At 46.0% G+C, this 19,499-nt stretch overlaps 1 protein-coding gene across 1 annotated transcript; it reads left to right on the top strand.

Moving 5' to 3' along the window:
- The first annotated feature begins 205 nt into the window (after positions 1-205).
- ENC1 (ectodermal-neural cortex 1) lies at positions 206-12,913 on the top strand. The gene is given in 4 exon segments (XM_070357596.1): positions 206-632; positions 4,454-5,524; positions 5,527-6,265; positions 10,304-12,913. Coding segments are annotated over 2 exon segments (1,767 nt in total). The 5' UTR covers positions 206-632; positions 4,454-4,464; the 3' UTR covers positions 6,234-6,265; positions 10,304-12,913.
- Positions 12,914-19,499: the final 6,586 nt, after the last annotated feature.

The raw sequence follows: 19,499 nt of genomic DNA, 5'->3' as shown, positions 1-19,499 counted from the left end.
TACTTGCCACAGCCCCCTCCCCCGCTTCCTCTCTCGATTAACTCCCCCGACACGCTCTCCTCCCCTTCCTCCTCCTCCTCCTCCGCCGGCCGCTTTCACGCGCTTCCTCCCTCCCTCCCCTGGTGTCACTTTTTGCCTACGCGCCCTCTCCCCTCCCCTCTCCTCCCCTCCCTCCCCTCCCCGTCTCGCCGCTTATAGCCGGGCGCTGGGCTGCTGGGCGCTGACTGCTCGGGCAGCCGGAGAGGAGGCGGCGCGGCTGAGGCGCTGCAGAGACCGAGTGGAGACGCCAGGCGGCCGCCGGCGCGCACGGCTCTTTCCAGCTCCCACCCCCGAGCGTTCAGCCCGCCTCCTTCCGCGGCGCCTGCGGCCGCTGGCTCGCTCTTCCCTCCCGAGCGCCCTCCGGGAGCTGCTCCGCGGGTGGCAGGCCCAGAGTCCTTGACCTGGGAATCTTGAGACCGCGGCGATCAGCCCGCGGTAACCAGCCAGCGACCCGGAGCCCCATGCGCGCTCCTTTCGCCAGGGCAGTCGCTGTTGCTCCCTGGGGCTGAGACGTCTGCTCCGTCGCCTCCCCGCCGGGTTACCGAGGCCAGACCCAACTAACTGGTTGTGCACTGTGGCCGGCCGCCACTGCTGTAAGTCTCCGCCACCGCCGCGGACCTGTTGCGGGCGCCGCGGGTTTCAGGGGCTGCCTAGTGTGCGTGTGTTTGTGTGTGTGTGTGCGCGCGGGCGCGCACCGCGGAGCCGGGAGCTCCGACTTAGGTGGCGGTGGGGAACTGTTCTCGGGCGGAGACCCCGGCCCGCGGCTGCGCTCCTAGGACAAGCGCTTGGAGCCGGGCACTGCCCGAGGGGCCTCCTCTCCGCCGCCCGGACGAGCCGCTGGGGAGAGAGGAGCTCAGCCAGGATGCGATCGACAGCCCCCCGCCGCCCCATTCCCCTCCGTGGGAAGAGCCGTGCCGAGCGCGCGGGATTGTTTGTGCCCCTTGCACCCTACGCGGCACTCGGGTCACGCACAGACACCCCTAGTGAGGGCGTGTTCACTGCGGCCAGATGTCTGTGGGGAATGAATGAAAACTGCTTTCTAAAAAATTAGGTTTTTGTCATTCAAGTTGTTTAGCTTTAACAGGCTTAGTTTCGAAGGATAGGAATTGGTAGGCGGGGTGGAGATGAACCACTGAACTTGGCATGTATCTTGTGTCGCCCTCACAGGCATGGCCGTGTGTTAAAGAGCGTTAAGAGTGCTATAGAGGACTCTATAGTAAAATGCTTTTCTTGTTAACAGTCTCTTTATAGTGTTGTTCCTTTGTTATCAATAATGTAAATTGCCTGAGAAAATCTGCCTAGTTTCTCCTTTGATGGCCTGGAGATCAGGTTCAAAACTTAAAGAAATGTGACGCGCTGCTAAGTATTGGAGGCTGAGATCCTGGTTAAAGAGCATTAAGTGAACTGAAGTTACTGTAGCCAGAATTCCTTTTGATGTTCACTGGTAATAGCAGCCCTTTTCCCCTTCTTCTTTGTAGAGGCAGGTTAAGTATATGTGTGCGTTTTTTGGCCACTTACTTGGCATGCAAATATTATTTCTCTGGGGGCTTAAAAAATGCCAGAAGGATGATTCATTCTGTGTTGAAGGTGTGTTTAGAGGCTGTACACATGGTTTCTGCTGATGTTTTCATGTTTGCATATTTTTAAACCAAAAGGCAAGTTGTCTCCCTTGGGTCTTCAAGTGTACCTTTTAATCAAATATTCCTGCAAGATTGTTGGATTTTGACTGTGACACACTTCTCCATTTGGGTGGCGTCCAAGATGACAGACTAGGCTCTTCTGCTGGCTTTTGAACCTACTTGGGAAATCCAGGAGCATAAACACAGGCTGTAAAGAGATGCAGATCCTATATCCCACAGTCTTCTAAACTGTTATGTTAAGTGTAAGCCTGGCTATGAGTGTTGTTTTACACTGCTCAGGGAAATGCCTTCTGGGCCTGGTGGGTGTGATTCCAGCTCAATCTGCAGGCACTCTGGTGCTTCTGTACCTTGTGCAAGAGCCTCATTCTTCTGTCAGCTGCATTCACTCTCAGCCAGAAAGAAGGCAGCTTTTTTTTTTTTTTAATTGAAATACAGTTGATTTACAATGTTGTTAGTTTCAGGTATACAGCAAAGTGTTCAGAATACACACACGTTTATGAATTCTTTTCCATTATAGGCTATTGCAGGACATTGAGTATATATGCTATACAGTAGGTCCTTGTTGGCTGTCTATAGTAGTGTGTGTATTTTAATCCTAAACTCCTAATTTATTCCTCCTTTCCCCTTGGTAACTCTAAGTTTGTTTTCTATGTGTCTATTTCTGTTTTGTAAATAAGTTCATTTCTATCTTTTTTAAGAAAGGTTTTCCATTAAGCAATATCATATGACATTTGTCTTTATCTGACTTACTTTGTATGATAATCTCTAGGTCCATCCAAGGGAGGCAGCTTTTGAGATTGCTTTGGAAGCATTAGTTAAAAAAGTTAAAAAGCATAGCTACTCATTTGGAATTCTTGCAAGTTTCTATATAAGACATAAGAGTATTTATACCATTTTTTGAGGTTTAGGCTAAAACTCTTCTTCAAAGTACTTAAGGTTGAATGTGCTCACGCACATGATGACTACAGCAGTTGAACAGCAGGGATGCTAATTCAGGTTTGAACATTGGAGAACCTGGTGCATTTACATAGGGTCCTGTCGGTTGCTCTTTGGAGCATTGGGCCTTGGGTAACCTGGACTAGACCTTAGAGGCTTAGCTTGAGGTGGGGGTGATGCTGGCCTCTTCACCATTTGTCACAGCTCAGGTCACTGTGGAGATTGATGGGTGCTTCCTAAAGTCTTAACACCAGAGCCCTAGGACTCTTGTTTATTTTCTTCTCCAGTAAATCATGTTTACTCATGATGAAAAGTTACATGCCTAAAATAAAAGAAAACAAGTTGCAACTCCTAATAGTATAGACCGGGTGTGTCAAAGGCACCTGCCTCTGTTGTTCTCTGTGCCTCCCTTGCCTCCGCTGGTCAGGTTGAAGGAAACAAGGCTGGTAAGGACTGGCTGTTCCTACTTTGGAACAGATACTGTATCGATGCAGTTCACCGTCCTGGAATAAACAGCTTCCCTACAAATCCTCTGACAGGCGGGTTCTTGAAGCCTTTATTCCTTTGACTTAACAGAAGGGTAGGGTTAAAAAAGAAGAAGATAATTCAATTTTTGAAGATAGGTGATAGGCATGTCCTGTAACTTTAGCCTACACTTTGATTACTGAGGAAAGCCAAAGAGTCGATTCGGTTCTGCTATAATTCCCATTTAGATACTGAGGAAAGCACTGTAGTCGGCAAATAAATTCTAGAGTGACCCTAAGTTAACAATGGCTGGCAACACACATATACACACACGTGTGTATGTGTGTTTTGATTTAGATAAAGTAACATTTGCATTCTGATCTCCCTATATGCAGGTGCCAGCATTTGGAGGCACCCAGGGATGGTCCTGGTGATTGATCCCTGTGTAATCGAGAGAGAGCAGTGGATACACCCTTTGTTCTTGCAGCTAGTTTTCTAAGAATTGATTTAAAGCAGGGAGAACAGAACAACAGAACTCCTGAGTTTGCTACTCAAACTAGTCTTTCTTTTCTGGGCACAAATCCCCATTTTGGAAGCTGGCCAGAGCAGAAAAGGTGGGTGGTAAGTGAGGCCAGAGTCTATTCGGTGTTTCCAGGATAGCTTGCTGATCAGTATATGGTCATGTTTATATTGGGGCTCTTTTAGGACTGAAGTGGTAGAGGTGTCTGGTTAGAAATGATTTGTAATGTTAAGTAAATGTTTGGTCACTTCAGAAGTTGGCTTACACCTGTGGTTTTAGTGTTACATTTCCCATTTACTGTACCTACACTTTGGTAAAGACAGTGGATATTACCAAAGGAATTCTTAATGGAATTAATTAGTAGGTATTTGTCTTACACATGGCTTTATGTTGGGCATTAAAACTTGTGCCCATCGTGGCGTTACGAGAGCTGGAGGCCTGGCATTGCAAGTGACCAACCCTGAATCAGCTGGACCAGGGCAGGGACCTGTGAGAATGAGACCTTGATCCTCTTGGCTTTTGCTGACTTACATTCTCAGGAACTTCAACATCCTGAAAGTTGGCAATCAGGTTTTCCAAGATGAACCTGCTCTTGAGCAGTGACTTTTTTTTTTCTAAACAACGTATAGTTCACATAGCTCAACAGTAGTGTGAGTGCCTTTCCTTATAGGTAACTGTCTCTGGCTTTGGATAGGCCTGGCCATCCATTATTCAGAATGTAGGCAGCGGGGCCCACAGCGAAGTATTCTGTTCCCTGGTGTCTTTTGTCTTCTGGTTTCGATTGTGGCTTTGGCTCGGCTGTTCCGAACACTGGGAGCATCACTGTTCAGTAGTTGTGTATGGTTTTTTCCAGGAGTGGAAACAATGTCTGTCAGTGTGCACGAGAACCGCAAGTCCAGGGCCAGCAGTGGCTCCATCAACATCTACCTGTTCCACAAGTCCTCCTATGCGGACAGTGTCCTCACTCACCTGAACCTGTTACGCCAGCAGCGCCTCTTCACTGATGTTCTTCTCCACGCGGGCAACAGGACCTTCCCTTGTCACCGGGCAGTGCTGGCTGCGTGCAGCCGCTACTTCGAAGCCATGTTCAGCGGGGGCCTGAAAGAGAGCCAGGACAGTGAAGTCAACTTCGACAATTCCATCCACCCAGAAGTCTTGGAGCTGCTCCTCGACTATGCCTACTCCTCCCGGGTCATAATCAATGAAGAGAATGCAGAATCACTCCTGGAAGCTGGCGACATGCTGGAGTTTCAAGACATCCGGGATGCGTGTGCTGAGTTCCTGGAAAAGAACCTGCACCCCACCAACTGCTTGGGCATGCTGCTGCTGTCCGACGCGCACCAGTGCACCAAGCTGTACGAGCTCTCCTGGCGGATGTGTCTCAGCAACTTCCAGACCATCAGGAAGAACGAAGATTTCCTCCAGCTGCCCCAGGACATGGTAGTGCAGCTCTTGTCCAGTGAAGAGCTGGAGACCGAAGACGAAAGACTTGTGTATGAGTCTGCAATTAACTGGATCAGCTACGACCTAAAGAAGCGCTACTGCTACCTCCCAGAGCTGTTGCAGACGGTGCGGCTGGCGCTGCTGCCGGCCATCTATCTCATGGAGAACGTGGCCATGGAAGAACTCATCACCAAGCAGAGGAAGAGCAAGGAGATCGTGGAAGAGGCCATCAGGTGCAAACTGAAAATCCTGCAGAACGACGGTGTGGTGACCAGCCTCTGTGCCCGGCCCCGGAAAACTGGCCATGCCCTCTTCCTCTTGGGAGGACAGACTTTCATGTGTGACAAACTCTATCTGGTCGACCAGAAGGCCAAAGAGATCATTCCCAAGGCTGACATCCCAAGCCCGAGAAAAGAATTCAGTGCGTGTGCAATTGGCTGCAAAGTATACATTACTGGGGGGCGAGGGTCTGAGAATGGGGTCTCAAAGACGTCTGGGTATATGATACCCTGCATGAGGAGTGGTCCAAGGCGGCCCCCATGCTGGTGGCCAGGTTTGGCCACGGCTCTGCTGAGCTCAAGCACTGCCTGTATGTGGTTGGGGGCCACACTGCCGCCACTGGCTGCCTCCCAGCCTCCCCCTCAGTCTCTCTGAAGCAAGTGGAACATTACGACCCCACAACCAACAAATGGACCATGGTGGCTCCCCTCCGAGAAGGGGTCAGCAACGCCGCAGTGGTGAGCGCCAAGCTCAAGCTGTTTGCTTTTGGGGGTACCAGCGTCAGTCATGACAAGCTCCCCAAAGTTCAGTGTTACGATCAGTGTGAAAACAGGTGGACGGTCCCAGCCACCTGTCCCCAGCCCTGGCGTTACACGGCGGCAGCTGTGCTGGGCAACCAGATTTTTATTATGGGGGGAGATACCGAGTTCTCCGCCTGCTCTGCATATAAATTCAACAGCGAGACGTACCAGTGGACCAAGGTGGGAGACGTGACGGCAAAGCGCATGAGCTGCCATGCCGTGGCCTCCGGAAACAAACTGTACGTGGTTGGAGGTTACTTTGGCATTCAGCGATGCAAAACTCTGGACTGCTACGACCCAACATTGGACGCGTGGAACAGCATCACCACAGTCCCGTACTCACTGATCCCTACTGCGTTTGTCAGCACCTGGAAACATCTGCCTTCTTAAATGCCTTGCATCCTAGAGAGAGTGAGCATGAGGTAAGTCAGCTTAGCTGTAAGTATCTGTTTAGTTGAGTGAGCTGTGTAAGCTCAGTATGTGGGATAAGACAGGCTCCATATAGCCCATCCTATAGAGGTACCACACAAACTATACCAATAAAAGCACTTGCACCCCAAAGCTTAAACACTTGTGTTGATCACAGCTGCAATCCCCCCCCAGATCATCAGCCAGTGGTTCTCAGCCTCTAACGAGCCTCGGAATCTGCCAAAGAGCTTTCCAAAATCTGCACACCCCAGAGGCTGGGTTTGTTGGGTCTGGATGGGTCCCAGGCATTAGCATTTTTAGAAAGTTCTTCAGTGGTTCTAATTATGATCTGGTTGGGAACCCTGACCTATGTTAATAATAATGCCAGCTGATGTCTTCTGAGCCTTCCCCATTTGCTGGCTGTTGGGCAGTGTGTTTCACATGGATCTTTTCATTTGGTCCCCACAACAACCCTGTGGGATATTATTACAGGAGCACTTTATAGATGAGAACACCTGATGTACATAGGGGTTAAGTAAGTTGCCTGAGGTCATAGGGCTTAGCAGCCAGAAAGGTTGGTCAAGACCTCAACCCAGGCAGTCTGGCTGCAAAGTGTAAGCACTTCAGCTCATGCCAAATGGGCACTTAGTACACTTCACATTGGTATCACCCCAGGAGATAATTGTTGACATTTAGATTGAGCTTCCTCAAACCCTTTTTGAAATGAAGTAGGGTTTCAAAAATCGAATGCTGAAAATTATTCCCAGTGTATTCTGTGCAAAATTATTTATTAACTTATTTAAAATGTCCCCCCGTCCCCCCATCCCCAAACTGCCGCCTTTAGGGCATTCACTAACTTTTGTGAAATCTGGGTCTGTCCTTGGAAAAAGTTGCACCTGCGTTGCGTGAGCTTGTCTGATGCGTGGACACAGAGCCGTCCAAACCGCCCTCCCTGCAGCTTTTCAGAGTTAATCATTCAGGCTGACCCCATTGTCAGGGTGAACAAAAGTTGTGTTTCTGTGTCATATATCTGAGTACATAATGGTTGTCTTGTGTACTTAAGAGTGTATCATACTCTTGGTTCAAATAATTAATAGGCCTTCACAGTTCAGGGTTCAGGGAGCTAATGGCTGCCTTGCTTCCTTGTAAAGCACTCTCAGGATTGGCCCCGAAGTCACTTAAGCATGTGTAAGCGTAGCACAGAGCACATGGAATGGGTTGATTTGTTTTGGTGACTAGAGGGCTCGTTACTAATAATAAGAGGATGAAGTTTAAGAATCTGCTTTGGAGGAGCTGCTTGTGAAAATGAACTCATTACTTGGAAAGGTTTGGTTCTGTGTTTAGTATGCTTCACACCTTTCAAGGGGACCGTCCAGCAAAGAGGGGGTTTGGACTCTTCATTTGTCTTCTCTTCACTCATCTCTTACAGCTCCTTTAGAAACACCAGTAAAATTGACCTCCCTTTCATATGTAATCTTCCTATTTCTTTCATTTCTTCTTCATCTCCTCCCGCCTGTTACAATTGGTACAGTTCTTCGTAACGTAATGCTTACCTGTACTGAGACACCGTCATGGGTGCAGGAACTGTCGGGACCGTCCTCTGGGGAGCGAATGGGGTAACTGTTCCAAACCAAACTGGTTTTTGCAGCCTTGCTGGCATCTCAGTAATCCTGAATAAACAAATGCTCTGAAAGGGGTTATTTCATTTGCCATATAAATGCATTACTCAACTCTAAAGGAAGTTTAAAGAACCTTCTAGGCAGAAGCATCAATTAACAGCCTGCTAAAATGGGTATTAGTCCAGAATTGACTATATTTGCATAGGAGAGCCTTAAAAATTGCCAGTGACAGTGGCCATACTTCCAGGTGGTGATTGGCTTGGCATCCTTGGAACAAGGTAAGGAACCGGAAGCAGAAAGAGAGCGACCACGTGTGTCTGGTTCTAGACTTCAGCTGTGGAGTCTGGACCTCTCTGCACTTCACACTTCCCCTTTGTTAAATGAGTAATTTGAATTGTGCTTTCCTTGAGATCTGTCCCAGTTTAGACTTGGATGAATTGATAAATGAGAAAAAAGCAAAGAAAGGGGTGAAAATACCTAGCCCATGTCTGTAATATATTAAGTGTTCAATACTCTTATTAGTTTTCTTTCCTCCTTCAATTTAGACCTTACCTTGAAGTGGAATTAGCTTTATGTGTTGTGGGAAAATGAGGTTTCTATGACTGTTACCTGCTTGTTATCTCTATACTTCATTTTTGGTACCTTCTTTCTCAGCCCAGAGTGAGTATGTTAGCAAACACTTGAATTCACCCTCTCCTGGGTCTTTGAACCTATTTAATCACACATGTCCAGCCCCTGGGAAATGGAGCAAAAAAAGTGTTGGGTTATATTCGAAACATATCCTCTCCACTCTTGGTGCTATTAGCCAGAGAGTCAAGCACAGGACAAGCAAATTTGAGGGGGCTGGATTTGCCTTTTTAAAGGATGGCGTGGGCCTGATCAAAGCCACTCTTGCAGTTTCCGACGGGGAGAATGTTGGTTTAAATTTTTAAAGTTTACGGCACACAAGATAGTGTTAAAACACTTAAGCCGGATGGAGTGACTTAAAAGAAGTACTGTGTAGGTATCAGTCGTGAGCTGCAAGTGCTTCCGGGGCCTGGCTTTTCCTTCCAAATGTAGGTGCTACCTGAATTAATACAGTGTTAACACAAAGTTTCCCTCTGCCTGAAAGCTTATCCACCAAGGTGATTTTAACTCTCTGTTGCTGCTCTGTCAGCGCTGGGAGGGACAGAAAGGAAATGCCTTTGATTTCACTCCGTGTTCATGGTGCTCTGTGGCCCCAGCTTGACAACACTTGGATTTTGGTTCACTTTGTCCCCTGCTCCCCTTTGTAGAGGTGTTTTTGTTTGGGGTTTTTTTGTTTGTTTGTTTCTTTTCTTTTGGTTTTTCTGTTTGAGTGTGCAACATCTTGAACTTTCATATTGTTACAAGATACATTCTTTTGGCCTCATGTTGATGTATAGGTTCCAAGGAGGTGGGGGTAGGGGATGACACGGTAGTCTAAGGAATGTCTTGAAAGCTTGAATCACTGTTTTGAAATGGAAGAAACAGCTAATGGAATGAATCAGACTTCTGAACACCCGAGAGCAAGAAGGACTCCGTGAGTGATGAGCAGCCGCTCCTGAATTCCTTTGTCTGTACTTGGAATTTCAGCATTGGGGCTGCAGATTCCTATGCTAGGGCTGGAAATGTGCTCCAAGAACAGATAGGGGGAGCTTTTCAAAGACAAAAGCCCTCTGAGAACTCTTCTTATGTAAAATTAGACTTAACCAAGTGTGAAGGATTGCTGGTGTGAGAAACCACCAGTTCTCATGAAACCTGCAAGCTTGTGCTTACAGCACCTTGAATTTATCATCGACAGTCGGTCAGTCCTGTAGGTGATAAAGCTGAATGCTGCATGCCACAGCCCGAGTCTCCTATGTGTGGACTGATGAACTTGGAGAATAAACTCCAGCCTTGGCTGCTGAGGCCTGGTGTGCTGTCATGTGAAAAGAAGCGAGACTGATTTCTGCCATAATGAATAGCAGAGATGCATTTAAATAAGAGGATTAATATGTCTGCTTTCTATATGGTGAATAAATTTAATTTGGAATCCTTTATGGTAAATGGGCCAAAGAGGGTGGGGGTGAGTTGGCAAAGGAATCTCTTGTGACCCTCTGGTGATCACTTTACAGTGACACTGTTTAACCATGGAGAGGAATTACGCATATCAGAAGCAGAAGATGTAATAGCACCTAGGTATATAGGTTTGATTTGCATGTATGTATGTTTAATCAAGAAGTGAGGATCTTTTCTGTTTTTGCTGGAGCATCTGCATGCACGAATGCACAAGTGTGCTCATTTAAGTCTGGCATTTTAAATATCTTTGCACATTGCCTACCAAATGTGTAATTAAGACCTTTAGAAGCAATATTGACCAGCTCCGTCCTGAGTTTAATTTTTTTTTTTTTAGATTTGAGACTAACAAAAAATCTTCCTTCTCTTCTATTTTAGCTGACTCCATCCCTCGATGAGACAAGATGCGATTTCTACTTTAGAGAGGCCAAATCGAATGAAAGACAAGAAAAAGGAAAAGAAGTTGCTACAAGACTCGCATCCAATCCACCGCACCTTGTAAATGCTTCTAACTGGACATGAAGGAAGGGGGTGGGGGAGGGGGTGGGATTTTCAGTGCGAGTAGCACATGGTTTAAATATGAATGAACAAACCTGTGATCTAGTCCTTGTCTTGTAATTGTGGATTAATGTCAGCATTAATCAGCTTCTCAAAGGGAGAGAAAAGCCAGCCCTTTTTCCTTGCTGTACCATATTCAGCATTTGATTTTCCATGGGTTCCACCACTTATGTGTAAAATTTGAAATGGTTGTCACCTCTCTCTGAGGAGCAAGCTTGAAGCCTCCACACCAGCTGCTGTTGGAGATTTGAAAGCCCGACTGTGGGGCCAGGAGGGGAGCTGGCTGGGCTGGCTGCAGAAGTGAGGACCGCTGGACTCCACGCTAATCTCCCAGGGCTGTGCTCCCCAGAAACGCTTCTGAACAATGGGGACATTGTTGGTAGCTGTTTGCTAGATGTTCTTTTCTATTTATAAGTGACTTTAAACTTTCCCTTGGCTGGTAAGAAATGTGTTGTAGGTTTAGCTATTTATTGTTTGAATCCTGCATGCTGAAACAGTGCTTATAGTTGTCTTCACGTGTATGGACGCGTGTGAATGGTTGTACGTTTTGCACAATTTTGTGACCGTTGTGATGTGCTCTGCTGCACAAAAGTGAAAACTTTGGCGTTACAATTAGGGGTATAACTGGAGGGTGGGTTGGGCAGGGTTGGCGGGGGCAGATTTTGTAAATGTCAAGACAGGGAAAGATTACAAAATAGAAACTTAAAGTTACATCCTAGAGGTAGGGAAAGCATGAAGGTCATTTTTTTCTTAAACTTAAATCAGCTTTGGGGTGTCGTGGGCTCTGGTCATGCCAGTGGCTCCTGGGGCAAGGGAAGCCTTCTTTCTGTCCTTCCCATCCCTGTTCGATTTACTTGCTTCTGTCTCAGCTACTGAAGTTTGGAAAGGACCAAATCACTTGGCAGTTTTTTGGTTTTTTTTTTCCCCTTTGTGTGATATCCTGAAATCCTGGAAATTCTTTGGTCTAGTTCTGTATATAGGGCACAGGTAAAGGCATTGTCCAAAGTTTATTTATTTATCTATTTATTACCCTCTGAGAATGCTTGGCCATAACCCCAGTTAACAGGAAAAAACAGAACTCTCACCGACAGAAATTAATTCACTCAATCAGATTTGCTTGACCAAAACTGGTCGTTCTCTATTCCTGCTGTAGCGTTTAGCAAGTGCTAAAAGTTCTCCAAGGTGATATTCAGAGGGGTACAGTGTAAACTTCAGTACTCCCTCTTAGGTAAGTCTCTAAAAGAACTCTTTGGTGCACGAAAGTGACACGTATGGCCCCCCAAACACCAAAGAACAGTAAGCAGTGGCCCCTTCTGAGAGGCCTCCCTGGAGAGCTGGGAATGGGTTGTGAATACATTCTTTGCTAGTTCCAGTGCTTGTTTGCTAAACATGTGCCGTGATAGGTATTAGTGGTAGACTCATAGGTGCTTCCTCCAAGTGTCCGGGGAAGCCCAGCATTTGCAACTCACACTGCTTCCATTGCTGTTTCTCGTAATATCGTATCTTAGAAAATAGGGTTTAAGACCAATAACCTTTGACATTTTGTGTTTGCATTGTCTAAAGACCGATAAATCCCTCACATTTCTCTCCACCTGAATTCATTAGACTAATTGTACATGTCCGTCCGTGCCGTGAATAAGTGGGCTATACTTGGACCAAAATAAATGAGCCATTGAAATCAAAGGGAGGGTCTCAATACTTTGCAGCAGTCAGTCCCTCGCTCTTAGATGTGTTCTAAGCCATGCAAATGTCTGATTGTACCCTGGCGGTATATTGTCGCAGTTACAGCTCCGTAGTTTATGATGCAAATCTGGCAAGATGTGAGTGTCTCTACGTGGCTTTTGAGAGCAGGGTGAATTTTCTGCAGCTGTTTCGAAGTTGTGGTCTGTCCTTGAATCCTCTATTAATTGCAGTGTGTGAGCCAGAGGGAGCGGTGGTCAGGGTGGGCCCGCAGCCTGCAGGGAACTTTCTGGACTCCTGCTCTTTGAATTGACAGAGGCATTTGGGCTCACTACTTGACCATTCTCACCCTGTGAAATGTCGTACACTTTGAAGCAAATACAATTCACAGCACAGTGCACACAAAAACCTTGGCATAAGACAGAGAAGGTTCTTCTTATTCTGTGGGCTGGTTGCTGTGGAAACGGATAACAAAGGGCAGCCTTCCACTTCTGGTATAATTGTGTAGACCCCTTTTCTCTGGGCTTGACACCTGTCTGAATAAGAATGATTAGAGCTGAATAATATCCCTCTCTTGACTATTTTGAGTATGTGGTTCACATACAAAACTGTGTAAGTTGAAGAAGTAAAGTGTTCGTGTTCATATGTACTTGTTTGCTACTACATTTTTGAGGTTTTGTAAAACTGTTATTTTTTTTTTTCACAATGTGAAACTGAAGGTCAAATAAATTATTAGAGATTTTCTCTTCATTGTGTGTATGGCTAATTATTGAATATAATTTTAGGCATTGGAAAATTGTGCTTTTTCTAGTTGAATTCAAAAGAGGATCATTTCAAATTTTTCTGGGTGTCCTCTATTTCACCATTTAGTTATATCCATTTATTAGAGCAATTTTGCACATTAAGTAACTTAAAATGTTGGCCTTTTAGAATATTTAAGCAAACCCAAAATATACCTCAGTTGAGCTTACTGATGGTTTAGAATATAAAGTCATGTACTATGCAGTGGTAAGACAACATGCTTAATATATAGAAGGAATTTAGTTTTTGTACTCCTCGTGGGATATGTTTTGTTAGGAAAGCTGTGAGAAAAGAGGCTGGAGGTAAATCCTGTTTTCATCTGACACTGCCTTAGAGTTATTTAAATTAAGTGGAAATGTATGCATATTATTTCTTTGAAGTGGCACGAAAAACCATAAGTTTAACCCCTCTTGACTTAGCTTCTTTCCAGTTGAAAGCTGCCATCCCAGCCGGCTCCTCGTAAAGCCTCTTGCCCCCACTTCAGGATGTCGTGTCTCGTGCAGATGCTCCTTTATCCCTTAAGGTGGACCCCTTGTTGTTTTAATGGGCAGAGCAACACTGGGCATCATCTTTTTTGGATAGACGTAAATACTACCTTAGAAGTCTAGGAGAGACACAAGTAGGCAGAATGCAATTACTGCCCTTGGACTTGGACCAAGATGTCAGAGCAGATGCCTCAGGTTTTACAGAAGCGTCATTCAGGCCCATGCTGGGTGAGGCTGGTCCGGAGCCAAGCCTTGAGAACAAGTGACTGCAGAATCCTCCGGTCCCTTGGCACACAGTGCTTGTGACCCATGGAAGCCCTGCTGGTGACGTCATCTATGACATCATGTGACTTGGTGAGAAGGGAGAGTTAGTGGACACATGGGACTCAGATGCTGAGGCCTTGATGCCAGTCCTCAGAAGGCTGGAGAAGAGTTCATGTAGATGATGTGGACCGACTTCTCATTCTCAGGAGTTCTTTATCATCAGTAGGGATGTGTAAACAGATTAAAGAAGATACTAAAGATTCCTAATTTTCATTTCATTTGGAAATTTCATTTCATTCAGATATCCTTATCACCCTAATGGTGGCTGCATTAGTCTGGATTGCCTTCAAATGTGTATAACATCAACTGAAATCTGGCTATTACAGGGGTGAAAACTTTTGGAGGCTGGCAATCCAGGGCTTGGACAGTCTGCCTACAAGGCCATCAGGGGTCTGGGATTCTTCTTTAAAAAAAAAAAAAAAAATTTATTTATTTTGTTTGGCTGTGCGAAGTCGAACCGTGGCAGGTGGGATCCTCAGTTGCGGACGTGGGATCCTTTTGTTACGGCATTCTGGGTCTTTAGTTTCAGCATCTGGGATCTACTTCCCTGTCTAGGAATCAAAGCCAGGCCCCCTGCATTGGGAGGGCAGAGTCCCAGGCTCTGGCTCACCAGGGAGGTCCCAGGGGGCTCTTCTGCCTCGGCATCCCAGGCATGGGCCTTTGGTCCTTACGCTTACAGGCTGGCAGCTGTGCTGTGCTGTGCTTAGTCACTCAGTCATGTCCAAATCTTGGACTGTAGCCTGCCAGGCTTCTCTGCCCATGGGATTCTCCTGGCAAGGATATTGGAGTGGGTTGCCACGTTCTCCGCCAGGGAATCTTCCCAACCCAGGGATCGAACCGGGGTCTCCTGCCTTGTAGGTGGATTCTTTACCAGCTGGGCTACCAGAACAGCCCGTGGCAGCTGTACCTCACAGAACTGCATGGGCATTCTAGGCGGCAAAGATGGGGGCAAAAGGGAAGAAGTATTTGTCAGATGAAATTTCCTTTTTCTTGAGACAATAATAAGTTTTCCAAAAAGACCCACCTCAGAAACTTAAACACCTCTCACTGGCCAGAATTGGGTCTCACAACCTCCTAAAGAAGTAAGAGAGCCTGAAAAGAGGAGTACTTTTACGTATTCCTCTTGATGCCACCCCATACAAAAAAGTGAGTTTTTTGTTGCTAAGGGTGAAAAGGAGAGCAGATGTTGCTAAGCAATTGCTGCCTAGGGTCTGCCACAGTGGATAATCCAAGGGTCATTTTAAACAACAGCCCCATTGATGGAGTGACTATGATGCGCTGGGGCTGCACTAAAGACATGCTTTCCTTCATCTCTTAACTCTCACAACAAATGCAGGTAAGTGCAGAGAGGTTTCTTAACATCTCTAAGCCTCAATTCCTTCCTCTGTAAAATAAGGATGATTAATTTTTGTTGTTCTTGTTCAGTCACTAAGTCGTGTCTGACTCGTTGCGACCTCATGGACTACAGCACACCAGGCTCCTCTGCCCTCCACTATCTCCTGGAGTTTGCTCAGATTCATGTCCTTTGAGTTGGTGATGCTATCTAAACATCGCATCCTCTGCTGCTGCTGCTAAGTCACGTCAGTCATGTCTGACTCTGTGCGACCCCATAGACAGCAGCCCACCAGGCTCCCTCATCCCTGGGATTCTCCAGGCAAGAACACTGGAGTGGGTTGCCATTTCCTTCTCCAATGCATGAGAGTGAAAAGCTGCCCCTTCTTTTTCCTTCAATCTTTCCCAGCACCACGGCCTTTTCTAATGAGTCAGCTAGGAACGTTTATTCATATCCTACATTTAAACACTAAGCTCAGGGCCTGGTGCGTCGGAGGTTCTCACTAATGTTCAGCTGTCATTTTTAGACATTTTAAACATCCAATAAATCAGAATCTGAGTGCTTATTCTGTGTGACAGATTGTGTTGACGTGTCCATCGCCTTAATTGATCCTTAGAGCAATTAAGAGGCACTTTTTTTTTTGGCTGCACCCACAAGGCATGTGGGATCTTAATTCCCCTACCCGGACTTGAACCCATACCCCCTGCAGTGGGAGCTCAGAGTCTTAACCACTGGACTGCCAGGGAGGTCCTGAGAATAGGCACTGTTATTACCCCCATTTTGTAGATGAAGAAACAGGTTTTGAGAGATTAACTTGCCAAGGAAGTGGTGAGGCCTGGATTTCAAGGCATGCTCTATGAACCTGTCCAGGAATGTGGAGGACGGTGACTCATGGGGCCTAGCCTGACTGTGGGAAACCCGGGACTGCCCGTATTGTGTCTGGGAAGGCGTGACTTCGTGAGAAGGCCTGAGAAGTTTGCAAGTGGTGAGTCCCACCCTGGACACCAGGACTAAAGAAGCAAAGAGAAAGAAAATCTACTAGGCCGCTCACAATGTTCCTTGATGACAGGTTTCTGAAATTCTGATTGAGGAGAATTTTAGAATAAACGGGGGCCCTGGGTGGTCGTTACACTTGATAACTCATTGAGCTAGGTGCACACTTAGACTCTGTGTACTTTTTGTTCGTATAATGTTAATCGCTTAAACGTTGAACATACAAATGGACAATGGCCAGTGTGTAATAAAAATAGAATTCTGAACCACAAAAACCTGCAGCAACCAGACCAGGAAACCAACCGCATTATCTCCCGTAACCAGCCCAGAATGTCAGCCTGCAATCTACAAGTCTGACTTGCAGGAAGTCAGATTACTATCTCTAGCAACTGGTCTAAGAAGCCAAACAATAACCTGTGCAACAATTGGCTCCAAACAGCCAGGACTTGATTAATAACTTCCAGCTTTTCTAATTTTTGTTGCTGCTCCCCACTTAGGACCAACCAGAAAAAAATCAAATATCCCCTCCTAACTATCATGTAACATGCCTGCTTCTAGTTAGCCTGCCTTCAACGTCCCTAGGTCACCAGCCTCCAACCAGGGCATATCTGAAACCTTCCCTTTTTTCCACTATAAAGCCTTTCCACTTCTGTGCCCGCCTTTGAGTCTCTGCCAAAACCAACTGACAGTGACTGACTCCCCTGCGATATAGCAAGCTCTGAATAAATAGCCTTTGCCTGTTCTCATTTTGTTGGTTTTTGTTTATTTTGACAGACAAATGTTTGTTCAATAAAAAGTTAAATATTTCAATAAAAGTGTTCATAAAAATGAAGTGAGAACCAACATTTTGGGTTCTGGGCAAGCTGGGTTTTCGAAGGATGTCATTTGCAACCTGCATGTCACAGTAAGATAAAACGTACACAGCACATATTGTAGGAGAAAAATGGATTTTGAGTTAATGAGGTTGAGATTAGGGCATCTGGTTTGCCAAAAGGAGAGCAGTTGCTTTGTTTGGGAATATTGTGAATAAAGTGAGAACACTTAAGTGAGTTTTACAGCCATATTCATGGTGCACATGAATGTATGAATAAATGCAAAAACTTAGCAGTTAATTCCTGGTCTTGCCTGTCACAAATCTTAAGTGCTTTGCCTGTCTGACACATACTCAGACAAGCCATCTGTCCTGCATTTGAGTTTAATCACAGACAATGAATCGTAAAGCTCTGTTATTTGTCAGACCTTGGACCACTAAGTGCAAGACCTAACTTTCAGAGGAAAAATAAAGTGTACATTGAAGCTTGACTAGGAATTAAAAGTAATTTGACTAAGTAAATTACAAATCTACCATAATCTCATCCAGCTCTGCTTACAGCCCAGCTTGCTTTGTGAGTTTGGGAAGACCAAATGAGACAAAGTTTCTGTCTTTCTCTTTCTCTGGTCCTGTTTCCTTGGCAACCATAATCTTTATATGGGCGAAGATGGGGGACGGCATCGAGGAAAGGCAGTTGGAGGGGCAGCCAAGTCTTCTACTAATCCTTTCCTTGGGTGGTTGGATGACTTGTTTTGTTACAAAAAGTGATTTTACACCCAGTTTTTAGACGTTGCTGGGGGTGTTTATTGAATATCCTAGAAGGGCTGAGAGCACTTGCGGATACTGTAAGTACAAAGAAGATGAAATCAGTAGATACAAATCGGGCACCTGCAAAGTGAAAGCTAAAACGTCTCTCTCTCTGAGGATCTAATTAATCTGTTGGCAAGCTCTAAATTGCAAACACCGGGGTACCACTCAGCCACCCCCACACGTTCTGGCCAAGTCTGTTGCTGCCAGGAAAACCGTTTTGAGAGAAGAAATCTAGGAATTCTGCTATCATGGGTCTGCTCTAAAGGGAAGGAAGGGAGAAAGAGGAAAAGTAGAAGGATTCTGGGGCAGACGTGCCTGGGGGGTCCACCTCACATTCCTTTCAGGTGCTTACTGAGGTTGCACCTATTCAAGAGACAGAGGTGGTCAGTCAGCACCCTGTTAAAATGGAAATCCCTAAGCTCCGTCTGGGGGACTGTTAGTATTTGCCTGTTCAGATGATCCAGGCCACTCTGGGGCGTGGGTGGGGGTGCGGGCGCTGATCAGCTGCGTCAGGGAACCCTGGGTGGGGTGCGTTCTGCCCAAGTGGGGCTCGACTGGAAGGCACACTCGGGAACACTGGGAGTCAGAAGGCCTATGGGTATTGTAGCAGCAGGCGGGAGAACAAATGAGAAAGGCACGACTTCAAAAATGTTACCGTTGGTGGGAGGGAGGGATGAGAGGGCAGAGCATGGAAGATATTTAGGGCCCTTAAGCTATTCTGTGTGATACTGTAATCTTTGAAACGCCCTTATGTATCTGTCCAGACCCGTAGAATATATACCGAGAGTGAACCCCAAGGTGATAATGTGTCAGTGTAAGTTCCCAGCAGACCCAGGCTGCAACAAATGGACGGCTCTGGTGGGGACTTTGAGAGAGGTGGAGGTTGCGTGTTTGCTGGACACGGGGTTATGTTGCTGGTATGGGAACCCTGTCCTTTGCTGTCAGTTCTGCTGTGAACCTAACACTGCCCTAAAAAAAGAAGGTATATTAAATGCCAAAAAAATAAAAAGAAACAAAAAGAGTCTTTAAAGGATGTCAAATAAATTGTTAAACCTAAATAAGTTATATAGTGTGTATATATATATATATATTTTTTTTTTTTTTTAAAAACTGTTACCATGGGTAGACTCCATGTACTGGAAAGAGAAAACTCTCCCATCCCTGCATTCACTGACCCAGGACCCCGGATCAGGGCCACTGACCCAGGACCCCAGATCAGGCCCTCCTAGCGGAGGCTTAGGACGTGGAGTCATGATGGGGAACGAGCCACCAATTATAACATCGCCGCCAGGAGGATATGTCCTACACTCCAAGCTGCGAACTTACAATTCACTGTCAGAACCGACTGACTCACAAATTGACAGTCGATATTTTGGCAAATACCTACATGTGAATATCTGCAGTCACTGTATAAGTGCTGATTCAGAGATTTTTATTTCTGCACATTTTTTTTTTCCTTCATAAGACTTTGTGTTTGAAATTTAAGGACTGTAATATATTATTTCCACGTTCAGGTATTTTTCTAGAGCAGAAAGTCAACTTCATAAATGGCAGTTGTTTTTCAGTCACTAGGTCGTGTCCGACTCTTTGCAACCCAATGGACTGCAGCATGCCAGGCTTCTCTGTGAAAGTGAAAGCCGCTCAGTCCTGTCCGACTCTTTGTGACCCCGTGCGTTATAGAGTCCATGGAATTCTCCAGGCCAGAATACTGGAATGGGTAGCCTTTCCCTTCTCCAGGGGATCTTCCCAACCCAGGGATTGAACCCAGGTCTCGCACAT

This window comes from Bos mutus, chromosome 20 (genome assembly GCF_027580195.1).
Source record: "Bos mutus isolate GX-2022 chromosome 20, NWIPB_WYAK_1.1, whole genome shotgun sequence".
Taxonomy (NCBI): Eukaryota; Metazoa; Chordata; class Mammalia; order Artiodactyla; family Bovidae; genus Bos; species Bos mutus.
Note: the sequence above shows the minus strand (reverse complement) of the source record. Positions and strands in the feature narration are given on the sequence as shown.